This window comes from Curcuma longa, chromosome 6 (genome assembly GCF_044706935.1).
Source record: "Curcuma longa cultivar G26 ecotype Majalengka, Jawa Barat chromosome 6, ITB_CL_G26_1.1, whole genome shotgun sequence".
In the NCBI taxonomy this organism is placed as follows: domain Eukaryota; kingdom Viridiplantae; phylum Streptophyta; class Magnoliopsida; order Zingiberales; family Zingiberaceae; genus Curcuma; species Curcuma longa.
In genome coordinates, this window is record NC_133866.1 from 3,337,515 (window position 1) to 3,362,159 (window position 24,645).

The window sequence follows — 24,645 nt, forward strand, 5'->3', positions numbered from 1 at the left end:
CTTTGTTTTACTTCAAAAATGCAAGTTTTGATAATTATCTTAAATTCAAAACTAGTACCACTTGAGTTCTTAGTCGTTAAATAAATTTACTAATCAGAAGAAAGAACAAAAAAATATCCTTTTTTTTTTAATTTTGACAATTAAGTTCATTATGTTTAGGTAAGAAAACAAGAATTGAGAAGACACTTGGATTTGCTCTCGGGGCATAGCTGAGTTGGTTACGATGTAACAGAGTTGCAGAAGAGGGCAAGGGTTTGAATCCTGACGAAGTTAGGCAACCCCCTCCTGCGTCGTGACCAACTGCAGTTTCTCGATTTACCTCCTCATAGATAGTCGTGGGGTTGATCGTGTGGGGCCGCTAAGGTGGCAGATTCTATTCTTTTTGCAGAAGAGATTTAGAGTTTAGTGGAATGGAATCCAATTGAAGAAAAATTAGGTTTACTAGAAAGATTGTCTTTCCCATCTTAATTTAAACCAGAAAACTAATTTTAGGAAATTTAGATGAATGAAAGAATATACTTTGAAAAATCTTCTCTTTATAGTTTATTTCATTGTAGTATAATAAAATAACCACCGATACAATAAAACTTATATAATGTTCGATGAAATCTTATTCTTTGTAACACAATTCATTTCGGAAAACATAAATTTTCTTATGTATCGATGACATTGAATTTGGTACGAAGTATGAACATTTTATTCATTTACAACTCTACATATTATTATCCATTTTATTCATTTACAACTCTACATGACACTTCTAAATTCCAAATCACAAGAGAATACTCGTTTTACCCTTTCTATATTTCAAGATGAACACATATTAGCTTTGTGGGAAGAAGAATTATGGTTCAAATTGATTTAGGGTTTGATGGATGCACATTCCTTAACGACTCCTCTCTTATCCTTTAGATTTGCTTGTTCAAATTCGAAAAACCAAAGAAAATGACAAGAAGTATGATGGTAGAATATCGATGTGAAAGATGTGTGTTTACGTTGAAGGAGGACGGTCATGTCGTTGCCCCTATTTACCTCTCATTCACTCTCCTTTTTTTATACTCCACCTCTTGTATCTCACACAAGGTGGATGAGCAACATGCGAGCAAGCAACATTTTAAAAACAAAGCTTTAGGCACCAAGCCACACAAGGCAAGCATTAAAGGTAGGGTTGTTTCACTAACCTCTCCTTTTATTTTTTGCATTAAAACATAAGGAAAGATTATGTTTCATTAGAGGGGAAAGATGGTTAAAAAATAAATTAAAAAGTTTTACATGTTAAATCTACTCTTTTTCTTCAACCCACTTTCTTTACAAATAAATAAATATAAATAATTTTACAACACTTTCTTTTTATTCTTAAACATCACAATCTAAAAGAGAACGCATAATTTTCACTTTAACAAGATTATTAAGAATTTTTTTAAAAAAAATTATATAATGCTAGAGATAAAGAGGTTGACTTGTGAGTATACACAAGTGGTACTATAGATAAACTAAGAAAAAGATCTTTATTTTTTCATCGATGTTGAAAGTAATGAAAGAAAAGTTTGTGATAGCAATTTTTGTTCTTCCCTTGTAAGTTGGAGATAGAAATTCCATAAGGAGGTTAAGGTGAAACTTCAGTAATAAGATGGAATCCTCAACCCCAACGGTCTCACGACCATCTATGAGAAGGTAAATCAGGAAATCACAGTTAGCCACTATGGGGGAGGGATTACCTCGTCGAGATTCGACCCTAGCTCACTTTAACAAGTCTACCCCACACTAACCAACTTAACTATGCCCCGGTGGCAAAGGTGAAACTAATTTCATATTTTATAGACACTAAATTTTGATTGTTGAAAGATGATTCAATGTAATGTATATCAATAGTTCTTGTGTACATTAGAAGATTGAAATGAGAATTAAAAAAAAGATATAGTAAGGATGGAAAAAGGTCTTCCATTTTTTTTTTGTTTTAAAAGGTATGAGAACTATTTTATAGCATGTTTCCATTGTTTACTTGGGGGAAGTTAGAAGTGCGAGAGCCAAAATTCATTCAAGACATAAACACTCTTTATTTAAGTTAATATTATCACAAGACTAAGGGCATAATAGTCTTTTGAGTGCAAGACTATTCTACTTTGTTACTTTTTCATCCACATTTGAACGAAAGCAAAATTTGAGAAGGAAAAATAAAATCATTTTTCATCTTTCATTTTTATTTTTTTTAAATTGACACTAAGTATCCCGTCTAATTCTATGAAAATTTTTCATCGAACACTAGAATAAATCAAAAAACACTCATGATGATCATCCAAATAGCCCATTTTCTTTGACCGCTATTTACTAGAGGAAAATCACTTCTACAATGTACCTTAGCTGAGTCTCAAACTCGAGATTCTTGGGATTTTTCATGGTATTACACATTTGAACTTGAGATAGTTAAAAGCTTGCATCTTGCTTGAGCTCAAGAAATCTTCTAGTGGATAAGTTTTGATACAACTTCAACCAAGATAGGAAAGAGCTAGAGAATAACCATATTTTCCATGAAACTCTTGGCTGATTATACTCTTCTTACTTTTGGCTCGAACATGAAAGTTCTCAGCAAGCTCTTCGCATCACAATGCCAATCAAAAAACCTATTCATTCAAAGAACAACTTTGCATCATCATTTCTCTTCAGGTACTGATTTTGAGTTGCAACCAAACATCAATCTATAGCTGTAAATTTGCAATGTATAAACACCGAAGTAGTTTTTGGTGAATTCCTATTTCCTGTAGTTTCTAACAAGTGGTGCTCCCACTATGAGATAGTAATGTTCTGGTTATCTCAGATAAATTAGGGGAAGAAGCAGAAGAAAGCAAAGAGACTGAAGAAGACTCTACCAAACCTTTCTTGCTGCCATTCGAAAATTTGTAATTTTCTATTACCTCTAATGGATCGTTGCTGCTAAAGAAACCTTCAATTTCAGTAATGCTACCATCATGATCTTGAATGCTTGCAGTGTATCCTGGCGTCTCAGCTTCGAGGATGAGACCATCAAAAGTCGTCAACAATTTCAACTGTTGATTCAGAGAGGCTATTGTCTTCTGACATTCTTCCAATTTGCCAGCAGCCACAGCAAGTTCTCTTTCCTGAAACAGAACAAAGAACAAATATGTTCAACTTGACTAAGTATGATAGTGAAGCTCAATTTGCACTCGATATGTAGCATTTTGGAGAAGAATTGAACTAACATAGTTCAACAGAAAATTTTAGTTAGTCCAAAACACAAGAAAAGAATTGACTGTAGATTGATGATGAAGACAGGCCACTACCTGTTTGATCTTAAGTTCTCGACTGGATCTTGAAGCTCTCCAACCATCAACTTCTCGGTTCATCTTGAAGAATTCACCTTCCAGTTTCCGACACTGAGCTGCATATTCTGCAGACAATGCTCTTTCCTCGTCGACTCTCTTTTCTAGGAAAACTACCTTATCGCTCAGCTTCTGAAGTTCTAAGTGTGCGGATTGAAGTTGAATTTCTACTGACATCTTTGCCACCTCTGCAGCCTGCACTTTATTAGCAAACTCATGCGCTGACTTGAGATCAAACTCCAGTTTCTTTGCTGCTACCTCTGCCGCTTCTAGTTTAAGTGCATATTCTGTAGATAATTTAGTCTCCTCTACAGCTTGTAGTTCCCAGAAATTAACCTTCTCCTTTAGCTTCCTAACTTCGGAATTTGCATGATCAAGCTGAGATTTCAATGCCTTGTTTGTCGCTTCTAAAGAATCAACTTTTGCTGATAATTCTGAAGACAGTGCCCTTCCCTCCTTCAACTGGCATTCCAACACTCCAATTTGTTCATTAAGAGTACCAACTTCCCGAAGAGCTGACTTAAGTTGGGAATCCAGTTCCCGCCGAGCAACCTCAGCAATTTCTACTTTAGCTTTATGTTCAGCAGACAGTATTCGATCAGCCTCAAGGCTTTCTTCTAACAAAGATATCTTCTCACAGAGCTTCCCATTTTCCAAATATGCTAACTCAAGCTGAGTCTCCAGTTCCTTCCACATTCCCTCCAAGTCCACAACTGTACTTGCTTTCGATTCATTAGCCAAGTCCATCTTTGTTTGCATTTCGACTATTTTATTTTCAGCTTCAGCCAGCAGATTGCAAGAGACCTCAAGCCGGCAATGCGATTCTGCCAAAGCTATCCTCAGTTCTTCTTTCTCATATCCAAGTTTCTCGACCTTCTCTTCTAACATGATCAATTTATTGTCCATGATTTCATTTTCAATCTGTAAGTCGTCCTTAATAACTTGGAAGGACTTGTCTCCTGGCTCGATGATTCCAGGATCTGACTCAGGCAAGGCAACAAATCTCTCCATCTCAAGGAAATCATCCATAAGTTCAATCTCAACGGAAGCATCGATAATTCTTGAAGTTGGCTTCTCGCCCTTAAATTGATCAAGCTCAGCGAGTAAAGCAGATGCCCATGAATCTGATCGTCCAAGTTCGATTTCGGTACCAGGCAATCTATCTCCACTGTCTGATTGGCTATCTGTGAGAGATTCAACACAGATTGAGCTTCCAATTAGTTTGGGAACGCTGGTGGACGATAACTTACGATTCATATGGAGTAATCGACGACATTCAGCTTCAAGTTTGGTGATCTTCTTTATGCTGTCTAAGAGTTGCTTACTAGCTGTCTCTGCTGCTTTATTACTTAGCTCCCTCTCCAGCAATAGAACTTGGAGGTGTTTGAACAGGGAATGAACTTCAGTTTTCAGAGCCATGTTTTCTTTCTCGACAGTCTCAAATCTTGCATGAAGTCCATGATCAAGTGTCGTAGATTCAATTTTCACAGCATCAATCTGCGGTTTGATTTCCGCAAGTTGTTTCTCAGATTCGTACTTCTCAGAAACCCCTTCGCATCCCTTACTGGTGACCAAATTGTGAACTTTCTCCTCTTGGTCCTCCCTGAATTGATGGAACTGGCTGACACATTCCTTGAGAGCTCTGTCAAGTTGGCTAATTCTATCTTCAAGTGAAGTGTTCTTATCGACTGCAGTTTCGAGCTGCTGCTTGAGTGTTGCTACCTCGGCTTCAGCTTGTTCCCAGCCTATCAAATTTGAGAGTTTAGACTAAACATTAAAGGCGAGAACTTAGTAAATGGGTGTTATCAAAGAATGGTAGGGAATCTGTGTCATGCATAAGTTGACTAGGCAAATTACCTGAAACAGCTTCCTCTGCAACTTTAGCATGTTGCTTGACGAGTTCCTCTTTAGCACTAATGTTCAGAAGCGCAGCTGATAGTTTTTCAGTCAATCTCTTCACAGTTTTATCAACTTCAGTATCACAAGTATTCGATGCAACCTCCGGTGATTGGGCATGGCTAGCTGAAGTATCATTTGGAGAAGTCCTCAATGCATCCTGTTGCACAAAGAGCATGCATAACTATTGCCATGAATATAGCTGTCTAAATCATACGAGTCACAGTTTGTATCATACGATGTGCGACGATTTACATAATAAGGAGTCAAGTTGGATGGGCTATACTCAATGGCTCAGAGATCCATAATGAGGTGGACTCAGAGATGATTGGAGAAGGATGGCTTGGAGCATCTAAGGGAGCAAAAATTCCTAGCGAGGTAGACTCTCAAACAAGGAGCATGGAACAGTTGTTGATTTAATAGTTTGACAACCTATGACTAGGTGAGCTTGTAGGTGATAGATAAAGGATGGCTTGGAGAGATAAAAAATTTATAGCGAGGGCTTTAAGGCAACCTGACAAGAGGTGGACTTCATAAATGAACAACGAAAGGCAACACATTGGAGCAAGCTTGGAAGGCTAGGTACATTCGAAGGACTAAGAACCTGACGCGATGTGAACAAGGCAATGTGAAACATCAACAAGGTTGAAAACCTAGCAACAATGTGAGTTATGAGAGATTACAAGTGGAATGTAATCTTAGGGTTCACTCTTTGGGGCAACATCATCATGAATGATAGATTCCTTGTACGAGTCTTGCTTCGTCTCTGGTACAAGAGACATTCATAGTAGATTTGCAAGAGTGATTCACTTAACAAATTGATATGACACGGACTAGGAAAGAGGCTCTAAGCCATGTATATTAGTATTCTCTTTATTCTTTATTATTTATTATTTTATATTACATTTTTATTGCATAAATACTTGACATGAGCAACTAAATCCACACATAAGAACTCTATGAACTAGTGATTAACTTGTCTTTGTATCTTGCAAAAAAGTTTTATTTCTAGATCACCTTAAATTCACCCCTCCCCTCTAGTGAGTGTGAGTCAAACATTATAGCCATCTTTCACATGGTAGATGAGAAAGGGAGTGGACTCAACAATCATGAAAGAGGGTATCTAAGTTCATGGTGTTGAAGATGAGAAGGGGAGTCTCCTAAGTTGTGATGTTAGCAATATGTTATAACATTAAGGATTACCCGAGCTTCGACATGGTTTGTTCTAGAATCAATGTGCAAGGATGCTAATGACAAGTGTTGGATATGGAGGATGGTGACAAGCATTGCACGCTTAGTGATGCTTTGCAATGAATAAGCTAAATAAACAATTTTGAAATAGGCGGGGGCACAATCATCCTTGCCTCCTCGACAATCAAAAGCACAAGAGAACTGCTAGAAGATTGAAATTAGCTCTATAAAGGGTAGCTCAGTGCACAAAGCTCCCGTCAATGTGAGATCCCACAAAGGATCTAATAGGCGTAGTCTTATCCTGCATTACAAGAGGTTGTTTCTGCAACTTGAACTAGTGACCACCAAATTACATGATAATAACTTTACCATTATGCCAAGACTCCTCTTCAATTGGCTCTATACTATGATAAATTTGATGGTGCAAATTACTATTGCCTTCAACGATGATTTTTTTTAAAAAAATAGATGGTATTATATCATGAGGAACGAGGAAAATATTTGTAGTAGATTAGAAAATAATCAAGGACAATTCAAATCAAGTTGAGTAGGGCGATCAAACCAAATTGGGTTAGGAGATTCAAAATAATCTTCTTTCTTTATCAGGAATGAGTCAATGTATTAAAATTGCAATATGAGTATACAAAACTGGTCACACAAGTTCATATTAACCTAAACATATCTTAGATGATACAAGATCAACATTCAGCAAAAGCAATCCTGCCAAAAGCTAAGAAATCAACGAAAGAGATGATACATCTAAGATTTTTAGAAGCAGCAGATCCAAACGATTCAATACTTAAACCTAGATCATTAATAACCATAGTCAAATGGTCTCCATATAAGAGCATAGCATAATCCAACTGCAGCTAATAATATCCATGCTTCCTAGCATTTAGTCATCTGACCTTGAAAATCATAGCATTCAAACCCCTCCAAAGTACAAACAACCATGCTTATGCCATGATCTAAGCCAGATTTTTATGCGAAGTTTTGAATCCAGCCATTCGAGCTTCCAGCAAGGAAAATCTACCCCTGTAGTAGATTAAAACAACTAAGATCACCTTCTACCCTCTCTTGGCAATGACACAACTGATAAACAACTGTTCCGGTGACTCCGAATCACTAGCCAACAGGAAATCATCATCTTCTGAGGAGGCTAAGAAAGCAAAGCCATTTAGGTACTACCATCAATACAGTTCAGAAGACAAGCACAGAATAAGCAAGAATTCTTTTCCAACTGAGGAAGCTATAAGTGAATGAAGTCTAATTAAGTCCTCCAAGGTGGCCAGCCTCATAAAATCCTTGTCAGAGGCATCCAGCCTATTGAAGTAGTTCTCTCTATTAATGCAAGCTTCAAATAGGTCAAGAAAAAGTGAAATCAAGTATCGAACCAAACAAGACGAAATGTTGCTGCCTATAGACACCACCAATTCAATATTGACGGAATTAAGGTCATGCATTTGCCAAATAACCCTCCACCTGAGCATAACATTCCCTTGCACTCCACAAAGAAGCCCAGAATCATATCCTTTCATGAGAGTTCAATGAAGAGCATAGGTAAGAAAGATAAAGAGATGAAATTTCCCTGCCTCAACCCCTTCCCACATGAAAACCACTCACTAGTCCAACCATTAAGGACAACTTCTTGTCGAATCACACATTACTCATATCTATAAAATCCACCTACTCAAGAAGCTATAAAGAGAGAGATATGCTTCGATGCCACCTAGGTTACATCATAAAAAAAAAACTGTTTGTAATCCAACTTGATAATCACCACCTCTTCACTTCTAGTCGTGCACCAATTAATTGCTTCAGAAGCACACGTAAAACAATCAAAGATCCTCTTCCCATTTGTGAAAGCAAACTGACGATCCACAACGGTCCACTATAAAGCCAATGCATTACCTTCCATAGCTGAGATCCAATGTCTTGTGATTATCTTTACTAGTAAGTGTTCAAAGCAATAGGCCTGAAGTCACCAACCCTACAAGAATCCTCTAGTTTAGGAATTAGAGCAATATAGAAGTAGTTTAAGGAATTTATCTGAGCTCAACCTTAAACAATCAATCAAAAAACTAGATTTTACCATGTTTAAGCGTCCAAAAGAGAGCATTGAAAATTCATCTTGCACAAGCTCTTTGGATGACCTAGTTTAGAACTTCAACTTTAGATAATGGTAAAACCAACCCATTTAGAGAGCCCAAACTAACAAGGAACAATGTGGAGGGAAACCTTAGAAAATTTTATGAGTGACCTCCAATATGACACCTAAGTGATCAGAGAAAACCTTATAAATCTCTAACCCTCATGGGACCTCAACATGTGAATGCATTAAAAGACAATAGAACTTACACTTGCACCCATCGGTAGAAAATTAGAAGTACTTACAATTTTCATCTCTATCCTAAATCCAATGTACCTCAGCAAGTTGCTGCCAATAAATTTGGCAACATGCCTTGCCACCAAAATGGTTTCAATATGGGGTGAAACTCTATTAGAACATCAGTATTTTTTATTTCAGTTCTTAGAAATTTCTCTTGCAAAGAAATGGATTCAACTTCCATCCCTTCAGCCATCCCTGTAGCTCATAGAGATTGCAGACCTAGGTAGTTGCATTGCTAGTTCCTCACCTGACCTTAACCAACAAGAATGGAGTTGGACATGAAAATCCTTCCGATGAATCCAAAAACTTTTGAATTTGATTACCCTCAGCCTGAGAGTATATAAACTGCGAACATTAAAGTAAAGTAAGAGAATATGGTCAGGAAGAGTCAATATAGTTGAGCCTAGCAAAACACAGAGCCCTCATGAAAGCAACTCCAAGTGAAGCGTTCCCAATTAAAAACATACCAATTTATCCACCTATTAAACAAATCAGATGCCACTATATTCCTAGACAATTCGACCACTCATGAGGTTGGAAGTGAAGTTGAAGTTGCCCACTTGTGATGATCCATCCCTAAGTTCACTGACAAAAATGGATTTCACTAAATACCTCCTCTCGCGATTCGTATGAGGTCCATACATGTTAGTGATCCAAATTCTAAACAATCAAAGAAGATCGTAACTCTTAGAGAGAAGAAGCACCCATGTTGTGGACACACTCCATCTGGAAGCTAAAAAAACAAAAATCAGTCCACTTGAATGGGCATGTTTTACTAGCATCCAACTAATGAGCACAAGTTAAAAATTGGTGCAAACTTTATATATATGTAATAATTCGATAGCAGTACAAAATCAAGTTTATCTTAAACAACTTTTTCTTCTTTCCAAGAAGATCTGAGTTTTCTTCTCTCAACAAATTCAAGGAGGCTTTTCCCCTATCTATGGAAGCTAGCTATCCACACCCATACTTATTTGGCCTACTGACTTTGACACTGATAGATTTTTTAAAAAATAAATATTTATTTGTCACCTATTTTGAACAAACAACAAAGATAACCACATGACAAAGGGTGAATGCCCTCAATAAGAATATAGAAATGAGAAAGAAATTTGGGAAAAGAAAAATTACTGGGATCCCCCTCAGAGAACCATCTTATCTTCTATATTTTATAGATTTCAACTAACAAATGCCACACTAGAGATATGGGTGCTCCACTGTGAGAAGGTCCAAACAAAACTCAGTTCTTAGTTCCTTGTTTGCAGGAGAAGATCAAGAGTAAACACTGAGCAACAAAGAAACTTGAAGTAACAACTTCTCCAACATCAGACCATCAGATCCTACTTGCACTGATTATTATTTAGATACTCCTAGTCTGACATTATGGAAACTTCAAGGGCATAAAGAGATCTTAAGAATGAAAAAGAAAACATTATGAAATGCAGTGTAAGATAACTGCCATGCATGAGTACACTCTAAATGTTAATGTTAATTCAATATCTGACAGATCTGTAATTTGGAGGACCTATTCTACAACCTTAATTACTCATCATCACATATTTGGATGGACCAATTGTCTTTTACGGAGATGAACAATTCAATAGCCACATAAATAACAACAATTTCATTCAGATGAACTTGTTACAGAATTTTCTACATTCCCACTGGAAATCCCAAACGGTAAGGAAAAAAGAGTTAGAACACAACCAAAATGGGCAACGTACTAACCTGGTCATCTGAGTATCTTTCAGACTGAGGGGATACCGATCCGGAACTCTCAGTCTCACCAAGGCTCTTCTCCGATGACTTGCGCCTCCACAGCCAACTCCGACGGTCCATCCTGCAATGTCAACCATCAAATGAAGCAGCAGCACCCTTCCGACCACCACCTCCCTGTTCCGCCACAGTCAAAGCTCAGAAAACTCGCCGCTTGCCAGGACGCAAAAGGCCTACTGAAAACCGAGCGCCGATGGAAGATTGGAATAAAAGAAAATAGAAGGCAACTGAAAGCCAAATGAAAACTTCATCACAAGACCAAGAAAGCAAAGTCGAAGAGGAACTCACCATCATCCAAAAGTTCCACCCTTTCCCCCCAATTTCATCTTTTGCAACGAACAGCATCTCATCAAGGTGCAAATTCCCCAGAAAGAAGAAACAGAAAAGAGAGCGCCACTCGGATCAAGTAGTCCTCCGCGTCACTCCAAGATGCCGCCGACGAAATCGGCGTCATTCACTCCAGATGGACCGAATGTCAGAGGGCACAAAATCAGCGTGAGCTTGTCCTTCTCACACCGATTTCTTCTTAAAGTTGTCATCTTTTTTACATGCGACGGTTGAAAAAGCTGTCCAACGCATTAACAAACCTCCTGATCTATCGCCTTCTTCCTGAGGCTAATGCGCATGTGAGCAGGAGAAGAAAGTCGCCTCCTTGGGCACACTTTTCAGCTTTCTTTTGCGTCGTGTACAAGAGGGGCTCGCTTTTCTTGACGCTTTCAAAACGGAACCGGCGTCGTTCCCGCCCTCGTCCCTGTTCCTCTTCCTGTGACCCTCCTGCTGCAATCTGTAGACTGTGCCACCTATTAGCTTTATTGAGAACCAGAGAGAGAGAGAGAGGGAGTTGCACTGTCCCAGCTCTATACTTTACTTTTTCTTCTTCTGCGGTCCTCGAACAGAAAACTGATGCTTTTAAAATTGGTTGCTTTGGCAGTAGAGGACAGCAATGGGGTCTGCTGATCCCACGTACTCTTCTTCAACTGCGATTTGATTGCTACATAAAAACTTTGCAGAAAGGATGTTTTTTACAGAAAAAAAAGGAAATCTTTACTAGAGCATCAAATTGTTTGACTGAACTAAATGGTATTTTGACCGTCATCAAAGATGGTTCCAAATAAACAATAATCTTTAAATGCACAGAAAGAGAGAGAGTTTTTCTATGAACTCATATAGAAACACAAGTTGTTGCCAAGATTTTAGTTCAAAATCTGTCTTTTATAAAAATGAATGAGAGCTTTTAAGGCTTCTATATTCCTTTTGTTTTAATGTTATGAGATAAATTGCATAAGAATCTTGGCCTCATTTGTTTCATTTGTTGAGAATTGTGCTCCCATATTTTTGAAATTTTCATGGTTAAAAATCAAATTATCAGAGTCATATAAAGAAGTATTATTAAAAAATATTAAAACAGTACTTTATCATTTTTTTTCATTAAAAATACCATTACTTCAATATGCTACACCATATAACTGCTACACTATAAAAATAAACTGATTCAATTTAATTAATATATATACATATATATAATTTTTAATAACTTAATCAAAATTATTAAATTTAATTAAAATTATTTTAACATACAAATGATCATTGTTAAAACATTATTACAACTAATTAATAATTGATTGTACACTATTATAAATTCAATAATTAACTACTACAGTAAGATTATGATAATTTTAATTATGTTGAAGCGATTTGAATAATTTAAATAATTGTTATCAAATTGATAAAGAATTTTTGATATACAAGTGCTTTATATATAATTTTTTATCGAATTAAATTATTTTTTTGTTGAAATAAGAATATTTTATTTTTGATATAAAAAAAATATGATCATGACCATTTGACAATTTTTAATAATTGGAAACGCTTTTTCATTACATCACATGGAGGAAATCTATAAAAATATGAAGGAGAGAGAAAGAAAGTTAAGGGATTGTGACTCTACAATATTGTTCTTGTCTAAAATCGTCGACGAACGAGCCACCAAATAGCTGCCCCCTATGTTAACGAAAAGTCATCAAACAACATGAGAGAGCCAGACCGATGGGAACGCCTCTAAAGTTTTATAGAGAAGGAAAGGGTTAGAATGGAGACCAAGAGTTGTTAGGTTTCTCTATGCGTATTTTAAAATTTTATTTCAATAAACAAATAGCGTAAGTATAATAATCTAAATTATTACAACACACACATAAAAAATCACACTATGATACACACGCGTATAAACATAATCATAAAAATAGATGGCATAAATAAATTATACATGTTGGGTGACATGAAGTAAAAACAACATCAACTAGCAATCTTTAGAAAAGTTACCTCTACTCGTATCCACGCCGAGATCTCCTCGAGACGACTTCACTAATTCACGTGTCGTGTTTCTATTTCAATATTAGTCAAAAGAGTGAGGCAAAGCGATCCAAGAAAGAACTCATGGTTCGATTCAGTATCCGACGACTCAAAGCAACCCAACGATACAAAACAAACTGAACAGAGGCGATGAAGCCGTCGTTTAAAAGTCGGATGGCTCACTGTCGACGAGGGGCAACAGGCCTAATGGCGTTAGAGTTCTGACAACAATAATTGATCGCCGGAACAATAGCCAAGGGCGGAGCAAGAAGAACCTCGCGACTAGAACTCTACTGTCCGGCGGCTGTTTAGCACGGTTGAAGCTCCCTTGGCGTGGTGGCTGGCCAACTGAGGGAGTTGGCTGATCGGTGGAAGGAGGGAAGGCCGGAGGCAAGCTTGGACGACCCCTCTTGGACGGCTGCTGCACCACCAAAGGTGATCGGCGATGGCAAGAAGAAGAGGAGAGCAACGACAAGAAGAGGAGAATGAGGAGAAGAGAAAAACCTAACCCTTAGGTTTTTAATTTGTTAATTCTCTATTTTATCTAGATCGATTTATAAATCTCTAAAGGGTTTGATTCACGAATCTAAAATTTGCATCCATTAGCCCCAAAACTCAAATCAATAACTTTAAGTTTGGTTCAAGACCAAACAATGTTGGTTCAAGACCAAACCACCTTTTAATTAAAACTAAATAAATTTGATTTATAATTAAATCAAAAAGGGTCCACTTTATCTTCAAAAAATATGGTCCATCCGCGCTTCCGTTTTGGTCCAACCAGACTCAATCTCTCTTGATTTAAGAATTCAATTCTCAAACTCGTTTTATGTCTTTTAGATAAACTCGTAGTACATGTGACATTATAGGTTCCCAGTTTATGATTGATCGCCCATAATTAACTATTAATTATGGATCGATCATGAGTGACACTAGTAGTATATCATGATCCCCAATTAATCAAACAAACATAGTTGATTTCAGAATCATTTCTGAACCCTTCAATAACTACAGTTGTTCATGTGTTTATTCCTTTCACTCATCTTATACTCTCTTAGTTCAGGACATCATCTATGTGTCAGCCCCCAGTAGGCTGACTACGTCACACTTAGCCCAAGTAGTAGTTCCTTGTCATGCAAATTCAAATTACTCAAACATCTATCCAAAAAGACCATCCTCTTGACATATTTCTGCTTTGGCCAAAGACTTACTAGTAACAATCCTGACAAGTCATCATGGGATATGCATCTCCTAATAAAAGGAGTGGTGAATCCTCTATGAGTTACTCAATCACTTTTGGATACTTCGACTTATACTGAATCATCCTGGGGCCCATCTCCAAAAAGATGTTTGCTTAAGATATCAAAATATAACTCTACATGACCAAGATGACTTGAATACCTCAAGTCAAAGGAAACTTACACGAGCTACAATGAGATCTTTATAGATATATATAAAATCATATGAAGTCTCATGTCAGGTCACATCTGATGAACTAGTTATCTTTAACCAACATCCATATGTTAACTATCAACATCATAATTTTTCCAATCAGTTAGGATCGACTACCTGATAATAAAATCAACGAGTCTTACATATGTTAGTCTTACAGAATCAATGATATCTATCTCATCAATTCATCAACTAGGAATATTTCAATACATATACATAATTACACATATAAAGATACCCACTAATTATAATCCAATCATAATTTCTCTCATACTATGCATTGTATTGTGGACTTTATTAATTGATTTTAAGATATAATCAGATACATAAAAAATGTACACTCAAATAGTGATTTTATATATCCAATAAATAGTATATTATCTAAGATGATTGTCTTAGGATACCTTCCAAATATAACAAGGGGTGCCCTGACTCAGTCAAATTTATTCTTGTCTGAGATCGTTGAAGAACGAGCCACCCCTATGTTGATGAAGTCACCAAACAACACGAGAGAGCTAGACCGATAGAAACGCCTCCAAAGTTTTGTAGAGAAGGGAAGGGTTAAAATGGAGTCCAAGAGTGCCCTGACTCAACCACTCCAACGATCAAGTTAAAAATCCAAGAGAGATGGAGAAGAAGAATAATAATGGAGGGGTGTGATGGTTAATAAATTTATGTATATATGTGGTACGTGCGTACCTCTACCAGTAGAAGCGGGTTGTTTTATAGTCCCTTGCTTCTAATTAATGAGATGTCATACCTAGTAAGGAAAGTGCCACATCACCGTATCAACATGTCGTGTCATCCACATTCTTTACTATAGAAGATTGTGTAAGATCACGCTACATAGACCATATTGCTCCTCGTGTTATGATAACTCACGTGCAATCCCACGTGCTACAGTAGCCCCACCTGCTATCGACCCATTGGGATAATTGAGCTAGATGATGGGACATGCTAAATGGAAGAGTTGGATCGATAGAGTTGAGTAATTGAATTGTTGGGTTCATAGGGTTAAGCCGACAGGTTTGATGGCATTGAGTCAGTAGAGCTGAGAGGATTGGGGCGAGCGATGAGAGTTAAGAGGATTAATCTTCCCAAGCCGAGTGAAGGGAACTAAGAGGATATTGGCCTTCCCAAGCCGAGTGAAGGGGGCTGAGAGGATTGGCCTTTCCTAGCCGAGTAAAGGGCCTAAGGTTAATCAAGCCGAATGGGGCCTTCTCGTGCGATCTGATTGATGGAAAGTCTTGTTACAAGTAGGCTTAGTAGAAATGGTCCCGTTGACCTAGCTCGACCTTGGCCTCCATCAAAACTATATTGTTGACCTTCACTACACGTAAGGCAGTTTATACTATCCTCATCAAGGATAAACAAACATGGTCCCGTCTGACCTAGCTCGACCTTGGCCTCCATCAAAACTATATTGTTGACCTTCCTACTACAATACTATCCTCATCAAGGATAAACATTGCAAACATATAGGAGGCGGCGAAGATGAGATATATATAGATAGATAGATAAATAAATGAATAGATATTTTTTAAATGCATGTATTCTTCTCATAGTCAAATTTGTTACTCTTAAACAGCCAATTTTATCTGTTTTTTAACAAGCAGTCAAAAACATTTATACCACCTCTCGAATATACATACATATATATATTATCGAAATTAAATGTCACGACCATTTATAAAGAAGTCAATTAATTGTTAACATTAAATTCCAAAGGATAAAACATTCATTCAAGTACCACCTCTCGAATATACATACATTATATATATATATCGATCTCATATATCTTCCCTAGCTATCCGATCGAGTCCGACAACTCACCTCCTCCAATTGACTACGATTTGCCATTCTAGAAACTACTCGATCAATTAATTATTATTATTTGATAAATTAAACGTCCAAAGGGCAAAATATTCATTTAAGTCTTATTTATTCTTCTAATATACTTTACCACTACATTACTCAAATATATATATTCAATCATTCATGAGATGGATCTCATGCATCTTCCCCATCGAGCTATCCGAGTCCGACAACTCACCTCCTCCACTATTATGATTGCGATTTGCCATTCCACCAAACTCGATCGACCATCTTAATCAGCTTGCAAGTGGGAAGTGTCTGTACTCGCATCACACTATTCTGGGTGGCCTTTTCAGTGTTCATTTTCAATTCTGAAAATGCAACCCTAAACCTGAGCTAGCATCTGGTGGTTAGGGCATCCCTTTTTCCAGTCACTTCACCAAGAGCCAAGAGTAGGGTTCACTCCAAGTAAAGAGAGTGTTAGTTGCAGCAGATGGATGGATGGATGGGTGGTCCAGTGCTGGCAAGTGGAATTATTATTCTGTCTGCAGCTTGATGTTTAAGGTTGGCAAATGGCATGCATGTGTGTTTTGCTGTTGTTGCATGCTTTGTGGAGCCATCACTGGAGAATTAACGGAGAATTCAGCAACAAGTACTGTTGGAAGTATTATCGGTGATATTTAAAATTTACAAAATTAAATTTACTTAATACAAAATTCAAACTTATCTTTATTTGTCGAGATGATCTTGACTTCCAAACTCACGTTGCCAAATTAAGAAGGATGAACGGTCTTGCATGGCTAAGCTACCGAGGTGCCTAGTATGGTTGAGCTAAGTCGAGTTGAGTGTCTGAGTTGGTCGAGTGCTGAGTTAAGCCGAGTGTCAAGTGCTTGCAATGAGTGAGTGTCGAGCTGGCCGAGTGTGAGCCGAGTGCCTAGTGTTTGAATTGAGCTGGTCAAGTGCTAAGCTAGTCGATGCTTGAACTGGCTAAGTGCCAAGCTAGCCAATTGTCAGAGCTATCAAATGCTTAAGCTATCGAGTCCAAATGGAAATCTAGATTGATTTTTTGTCTAGGTCTATATTAAACACAATTTTTTTGAAATAAATTTGTCCCATTTGACGATGCTTCCAGATTATATTGGACAACTGTTTCTCATGATGCAATAGAAATTAAAGATCACGATTGCAACCAAGCACCTGTTATTCGTGGCAAATGAAACTATTGTCATAGGAAGTAATAAATGTTATCAAGTGGATTGCTTGGTAGAAAGTGGAAATTATGATTTAAATATAGCTCCAAACATACTCTATGACTATTTACTATATTATGGTTACGACCAACAGCTATATAGAGAGCTATATCTTCATTCTCCCAAAAATTTTAATCTCTTAGAGAAATCCACTAATTTCCTAGAAACTAACCATTTTTGAGATTTAACTAGTTCGACTCTTCGATACTAGCTTTTCTAGACAAACACTATGACTCAGAAAATAGACTTTTTTGGTCCTCTCAAAATTAAATTTAGCATTTTGTTTGTTCTAACATTTCCTCTCTTAAACATAATCTTCTTCAATTTGTCTTTCTTCTTAATTTCATGTCTTCCTTTGCTCTACCATAATCCTCCTTTAATTCAAAGTTTAATTTTGCTCACCTTGAGGCTCTTCATTGCCTTTGCAATAATCTCAAAACATCTTGGCATCAAAGCAAAGCTTTCATCAAGACACTCCAATTCTTGTAGTTGTTGTGAAGACAAGGGATAGAAAATACACTCGTTACGATTGTCCAATCTCCGGTACCATTTTATCGGAAACCATTCTGCAATGGAAGAGTAGTTGACACTTATAATTAGATTAGAGGAAGAATATATATTATTACTCAACTATTTCTCAAACACACTCTACTACTCTCGACTCTACTACATCATGGCTACACCCATCACAAGTATATAGTCTTTATTCTTCCAACAACATTAATCTCCTTGTCGATATCCATTAGAGCTTGTATAGTAGTGGCCTGAAAATAAGCAACAATGGCTTGTGATACACAGCAGCAATCTTGAAAACTCTATTAATTCAGTTTGTGACAGTGAGTTAAAAGGGAGTGTAGCTTTAAGTTCTTTAAGTTGGAGAGTAGCATAATGTTTTCACTTAGCTTGACCACAAATCTCTTACCCTACAGTAGCCCTTGGAACTACAAACATGAGAATTAACACTTACATGTGAATTAGCACTTACGTTGTCCTCCCCAATCTAGCCACTGAAGTGCTAAACCTGAAACTTTCACACCATAATTCCAAACATAAGCAACAATCGATTTATTTTGGTCGTCAGAGTGCTTAGTCCATTTGATGATTCTTTTCAGAGCTAATCCACTAATTAAATAAATATACAGAAAGGAAGTTGCTGGTTCTGTGAGGTGCAGATATGTACTGGCCTGGTTGTTCAGTGATATGTGCAGACCAGAGTTGAATGATCAGACAGACGATGTTGGCTGGTATGCAAATACCAACAAAGAAAGAGTGTCGACTGACATTGGACAGAACTACACAGAGTCAGACCTGATACCAATAATTGAAGAACACTGTATATGGGATGGGACACGAGCAGACAGAGTTGCTCAGATATCAATCTGTTGTTAAGGTCAATAGTGCACCTGTCTGTTATTCTGGAAGACTGCTTAAGAGGCTCTTAAGTTGCAAAGTTTAGGAGCTTTCACTCCATAGCAATGGCTGGAACTCTATTCCTAGTGTTTTAAAGATGATAAGAATGCTTCTCAGTTACTGATGATGCAGGCACAATTTGTGTAACAGTTTCTAGACGTTCCGATGGAATCCAGCCCCTCATCATTTTTATTTTTAGATTCAATCCAAAAAAGTTTCGTACCAATAAAAATATATTATCCTCATGGTCCGAGTTCGAACCACCCTGTTGAAAATCTGCTATAGATCACATAACTATGACTCTGATACCACTGGTAAGGTCCGATGGAATCCACATATATCTCAACAATAGTATGATATTGCCCATTTTAGACCTAAGCCCTCATAATTTTTATTTTTGGGTTTAACTCAAAAGGCTTCATACCAATAGAAATATTTTTCATTTTATAACTTCATGATCATATATTTTCAATGTGAGACTTTGATTGTATCTCAACAGTTTGAACTACGACTATGTCATAATTACTGAGGCTGCGGTGTTTTTGTTGTTATAGTATATCCAGAAGAATGGTGAGCTCATCAACTGACTTAATTGCGGTTGAGTTTGGCAGACCAGTGTTAAAGTTGGGCTAAAATTGGGAACCAACAATGGCCTTCCATTACTTTGGGCCCAATGTCTGTGCTACTACCATTTCAACAAAATTAATTCTAATTTATGTGTACTCGAGTTTCATGTGTTCTCTCGACGAAGTCAAGACAATACCCTCTTCCATCATGGTCAATTGCAGTTTTCTTGATTTACCTCCTCACAGATGGTCGTGGGGCCGACCGTGTGGAACCGCTGGGGTGATGGATTCTACCTTTGCAGAAGAATTTCATGTGTTCGCATCTATAGATTATGTGCATATACAAGCATAATCTATGATTGAGTTTCTAAGTAGTTCATGGATATCTTATTTCTCTAGAGATCAATTGCTAATCATATATTAGTGGATCCGTAAGATTCTCTTTTAACTTCGTATGCACAATTAAAATGATTTAATTAGAGATCAATTGCTTAAATATGATATTATTGTTGGATCCTTAATTCGATGTTGAACGCCAACACAGGCCTCGGTGGAACTCAAGCCTAGATTCCCACTCGAACTCAGAACTCAAGAGTCTCAGAGCACAAAATTAGCAGCAAAGATCGAAAGGAGAGAGATGTAGTGGATTCAAGTGTGTTCGTCTTCATCAACAGAATCTGCATCTCATGCAACTTGAAGAGAATGTGTGGGATCTTGAAGAGAAAAGTTAATTAGGAAGAAGAGTGAAAGATGCTGATTCATGATTGAGATATTTGAAGGAGCAATTTCATATTTAAATATTTGATAGAGCCTATTTCATCAATAAACATCATTTTTATTATAATTTGAACATTTAGTCAAATTAAATACAAAATCTACGGATTACCTTCAAAATTAATCAATTTAAAAAATTGAATACTTAAATTATCAAAAAAAAACCATTGAATAATATAAAGTTATTCGCAAATCACAAGCATCTTATTATTTCAATCAACCAACTATTGCTAATGGACTTAATTTATTCTGAATCTTCCCTCCCCGACATTAGTCTTGCTTCCCTTACCTCAAAAGAAACAAATCTCTTGTTGTTGTTATGTTATATACATCTCCCTCCCTGCGTAATTAACAAGTTAGAGCTTCTTCTCGTCCAGGGTGTTCATCAAATCAAATAGTACTTTTGCATGTCTGTAATTCTTTCGGTTGTAGATTCTTAGAGATCATCGTCTAACAAGATTAACAGTCAAGAAAATGACGATAAGTAGGGAGAGGATCGTGAAGAAGGGACTGTCGGAGCTCGGAGAGGGGAGGAACACAGAGCTGGGAGGGAGAAGGATTGTCGGAGATCGCGAAGCAGGGAGAATGCGTGCGCACGAGAAAAAAAAAAACCCCTAAAATACAAAAATTCACTAAGTGAAAACCCCTAAAACACAAAAATTCACTATTCTAGCTAGTGACGGAAGTTTATGTTCACCATTATTTTAGGCATTGAATTAAATTTTCATAGTTATTGTAGTGACTGAATTAAATTTTCATCTCTAATAATGACAGGAAGTTTAATTAATGGTGAAAATAAATTTTTAGTAAAATACGAAATTAAAGTTTGTATCGCTATTTTCATCGTTAAATAATGTTATTCTTGTAATATTAGAGTCGTCTAGCGTTTTGTTTTCCTCATCAGAATATTCCTCAGCATCTCTTGTAACTTGCGGAGAATTTGTAAGCTTAGAAATTAATTATGAGGAAGAGTTAATTAATGATTGAGATATTTAGTGGAGCAACTTGAGATTTAAATATTTGATAGCGCTTGTTTCACCAAAAAACACCATTTTTATTGTAATATGACTATTTTGACGCAGGCAATCAAATTCAAACATGTTCTTTGTGTGCTACCCAATAGGTTCTCATAATGTTGGTAATGTATTTAAAATAATATTTTAGAGATATAAGCAATGAGTGACATCTAGCAATGCATCATTGTTATCCAAGTGATGAGAAAGTCGAAATCCGATCTAACTTTTCTGTGTCTATTATCTTATATAATTTGGTCCTTCTATCCTCGATATCTAGATTGATCCATGAGGCATAGACCGTATTATCCCTTTATCAATTTTTATATTTCTTGATCTTCAAGTAGACTCATTTAACCAAATGAACTCAATATCTCATATTGACTTATTTGAGCATGATCATGCATTTTAGTAGTCCTACTTTAATCAAGGGCTTATAGATATTACTTCCATTATATAGAAAGAATAGATTCATCTATATCACTCAAATCCCTTCGCATAACATATTGCATATCTAATGATCGACTTTATAGTGTACCTTATTACAGGTGATGTTTGTTGATATTAAAATGCACAACTCTTTATGTAGGAAATCATAGTGACTTCAGGTCTAAGGAATATTTATATTAATAGTCACTATGAGAATATTTATGACACTCATATAATGATCCATAAAACATTCTTATGGCAGGTTAATTCAGTACATATTCTCTAATATATACCCATGTATCAACTTAATAATTTATATCCATGACTTGTGAGATTAAGTCATCAGTTGACCTGTATGGTAGTCTTAACGCATTAATATTACTCTTGTATATTAAAGCTTGACTAGAAATAGTTAAAAGTAGTGTTTTATATATATCTACAACCTCTCACTATCAATTCAACCAATTGATATGTTGTAGACTAAAACTTACTACCCTAGAATATTATTATATTTAGTCATCTAGTACAAATCTGAAGTAAATATAATAACTATAAATTTTACTTTTTATTAATGAAATATGATATAAATGTTTCCTTGTCAATCATCTCAAATTGACTCTATGGGCTAACACTAACAATAACTTCCCTATATACCTTCCTAATGTCTTTCTTAGTCTTCTTAAAGCAATTCATGCTATCCTCTTCAAGGTCAACACTAGGGATAACCTCCCTTGTAATCTTGACTTGGCTGCTAGACCTAGGGTTAGTTCCATAACTATATGAAACTCTATAGTATGAAGTCATGCTTTCCTTGGACTTAGATTTGTATCCTAAACTCATCTTGTTCATAGATAACTCTTGTCTTTCTAAACTTAGGTTTTGCTTCTTAGACCCTTCTCATTTGCTTAAGGTCTTTTCTAACTTATAAAGTCTTGATCTCAAACTTGATTTTCAATCTATAAGTCATTAATCCTTGACTTTTTATGAATGCCTTGATCATTTTTTCTTTTTAGACACATGCCTAAGTTTCTTAGGGTTCTTGCCTAGATTGTTCCTATCCTTAGATTGAGTAGGTCTACCATTAAACACCCTAAACTTTTCACTATGTTCATGAAGGTTTCTATTTTATGGTAATTAGCACCAAGATGATAAAACCTATTTCTAATATGCTCATCATGATATAAGACAATTGCATTATGAAATAATACTTTAGATTTTACCTTAGGAGCTCCCTCTAGGTTTGAGCTTCCTCCTTTGACTTTGTTTTGATGTCTTCACTTTGGATGTTGAATCTGGTAATGTCCTCTTTGGTTGCATGTGAAGCATATAATGTGCTCCTTGCCTTTGCGTATCAAGGTTCAACCTCTTTTGACTTTTCCTTTGTCATTGGTGCCACAGTAGGTGCCTTCTTCTTGGTCAATCTTGGACACTTGCTATTATAGTGTCCTTTCTTCCTACACTCAAAGCATATTATGTGATCTTTATTTTTATGAATTGAGTTTACTTCACCTTCATGAGCTTGCCTTCTAATGCTAGTTGAGGTGGCATGATCTTCCTCTTCATTGGCTCCGGATATAGAGAGTTTTTGTTTTGGTGTCAAAGGTCTCTTCCGCTCAATTCTTGAGGTGGATTCTTCCTCAATATCCTCCTCAGATATTGAACACCTCTCAACCTCCGAATCATTATGTTCTAGTGTTAACGAATCTCCCTTGTTAGACCCGTCTTCACTTTGTGTCAATGATGAATCTTCATGGAGATTGACCAACTTGTTCCATAACTTGATATCTTGGTATGTGCCTATCTTACACAAGATATTGTTAGGCAAAATATTAACTAGTAATCTAGTTACCTTTTCATTTGCCTCAGATTTTTGAACTTGCTCCTTATTCCATTTGTTCTTCTAAAGAGGTTTTCCCTTTGTATCTCTTGGAACTTCGAATCCTTCTATTAGAGCAAACCATTGCTCTATATCCATCATCAAGAAATTTTTAATTCTTGATTTTCAAAGATCAAAACCTCCCAATTCGAATGGTGGAAATACTTGAATGTCATATCCGAATCTATTTTAGGGATCCATTGTGAAGTTGAACTTCTTTAATGATCAGTCCTTTGACTTGTTGATATTGGACGACACAAAAATTCTAACTTCTTCTTCCTCAAGCTCGTGCTTCTTTCGATGGTTAGTCTGATGAAGAGCAGCCTCACTCTAATATCACTTGTTAGGATCCGTGCGAGCTAGTAGAGGTGAGCAAAAATTCAGTTAAATCGAATAAATCGACCGAATTAAAAAATTCAGTTTGGTTATTTCAGAATTTCAATTATTTTTTCTAAAAAAATCAATTAATTCGGTTCGATTTCAGTTTTAAAATTTCTTATTCAGTTAAACTGAATTAATCAAACTAGAAAAATAATTTATAAATTTTAAGTAAATAAATTTATAAATCCCTAATTAATTAGTAAAATTTTCATAATATTTAAAAAATTTAGTTAATTCGGTCAAAAATTGAATTAACCGATAAAATATCAGTTCAGTTTGTTTGATTTTTATTAGAAAAATTGGTCGGTTCGGTTGGTTTGAAAAAAATTGTTTATTCGGTTTTCAATTAATTCAATTCGATTCGGTTCGGTTTTAATCGAATACTCAGCCCTATGAGCTAGAGGGGGTAAATAATTTCGATCTCTTCTTGTCTTGATCTTGTGTGCATCATTTGAATGCACAATGAAAATATTGATTTAAACATTACTCCACATGCATAACTCCAGAATTTTACTTGGTATCTGGCTCCTTGAGGTGACTAATCTAAGAGTCATATCCAAGTTCACTATCTCCATTATGAACTTTTTTTTTACGGACACCATCAGGAGGTGAAAAAGTCTCTTACAACCTTATTCTTACAAGAACACAATAATACAATAAGAAACAAGAATGCAAATACAAATGAAAGCGGAAATGACTTTACAATAAAAACCTTGCTTTGCTTGCTCTTTTGTTACTTTGGT

At 36.3% G+C, this 24,645-nt stretch overlaps 1 protein-coding gene across 2 annotated transcripts; it reads right to left on the reverse strand.

Moving 5' to 3' along the window:
* Nucleotides 1–2,289: 2,289 nt before the first annotated feature.
* LOC141830822 (filament-like plant protein 3) lies at nt 2,290–11,415 on the reverse strand. 2 transcript variants are annotated; one of them, XM_074718255.1, is made up of 6 exons: nt 10,879–11,415; nt 10,543–10,766; nt 5,196–5,394; nt 3,300–5,083; nt 2,913–3,116; nt 2,290–2,621 (listed from the first exon to the last, which is right to left on the reverse strand). In XM_074718255.1, exons 2-6 carry the CDS (start codon nt 10,651–10,653, stop codon nt 2,613–2,615), a joined length of 2,307 nt encoding a protein of 768 aa, XP_074574356.1. In that variant the 5' UTR covers nt 10,654–10,766; nt 10,879–11,415; the 3' UTR covers nt 2,290–2,612. The 2 variants fall into 2 exon arrangements, with proteins under 2 accessions (XP_074574356.1, XP_074574355.1); XM_074718254.1 differs by having other exon boundaries at nt 2,290–3,116.
* Nucleotides 11,416–24,645: the final 13,230 nt, after the last annotated feature.

Coding starts and splice junctions, on each gene's coding strand:
- LOC141830822 (XM_074718254.1), bottom strand. CDS start 10,653: ATGGACCGTCGGAGTTGGCTGTGGAGGCGCAAGTCATCGGAGAAGAGC. Junction 5,395..10,542: donor AAAGATACTCAGATGACCAG/GTTAGTACGTTG, acceptor TTTGTGCAACAG/GATGCATTGAGGACTTCTCC. Junction 5,084..5,195: donor TGCAGAGGAAGCTGTTTCAG/GTAATTTGCCTA, acceptor CAAATTTGATAG/GCTGGGAACAAGCTGAAGCC.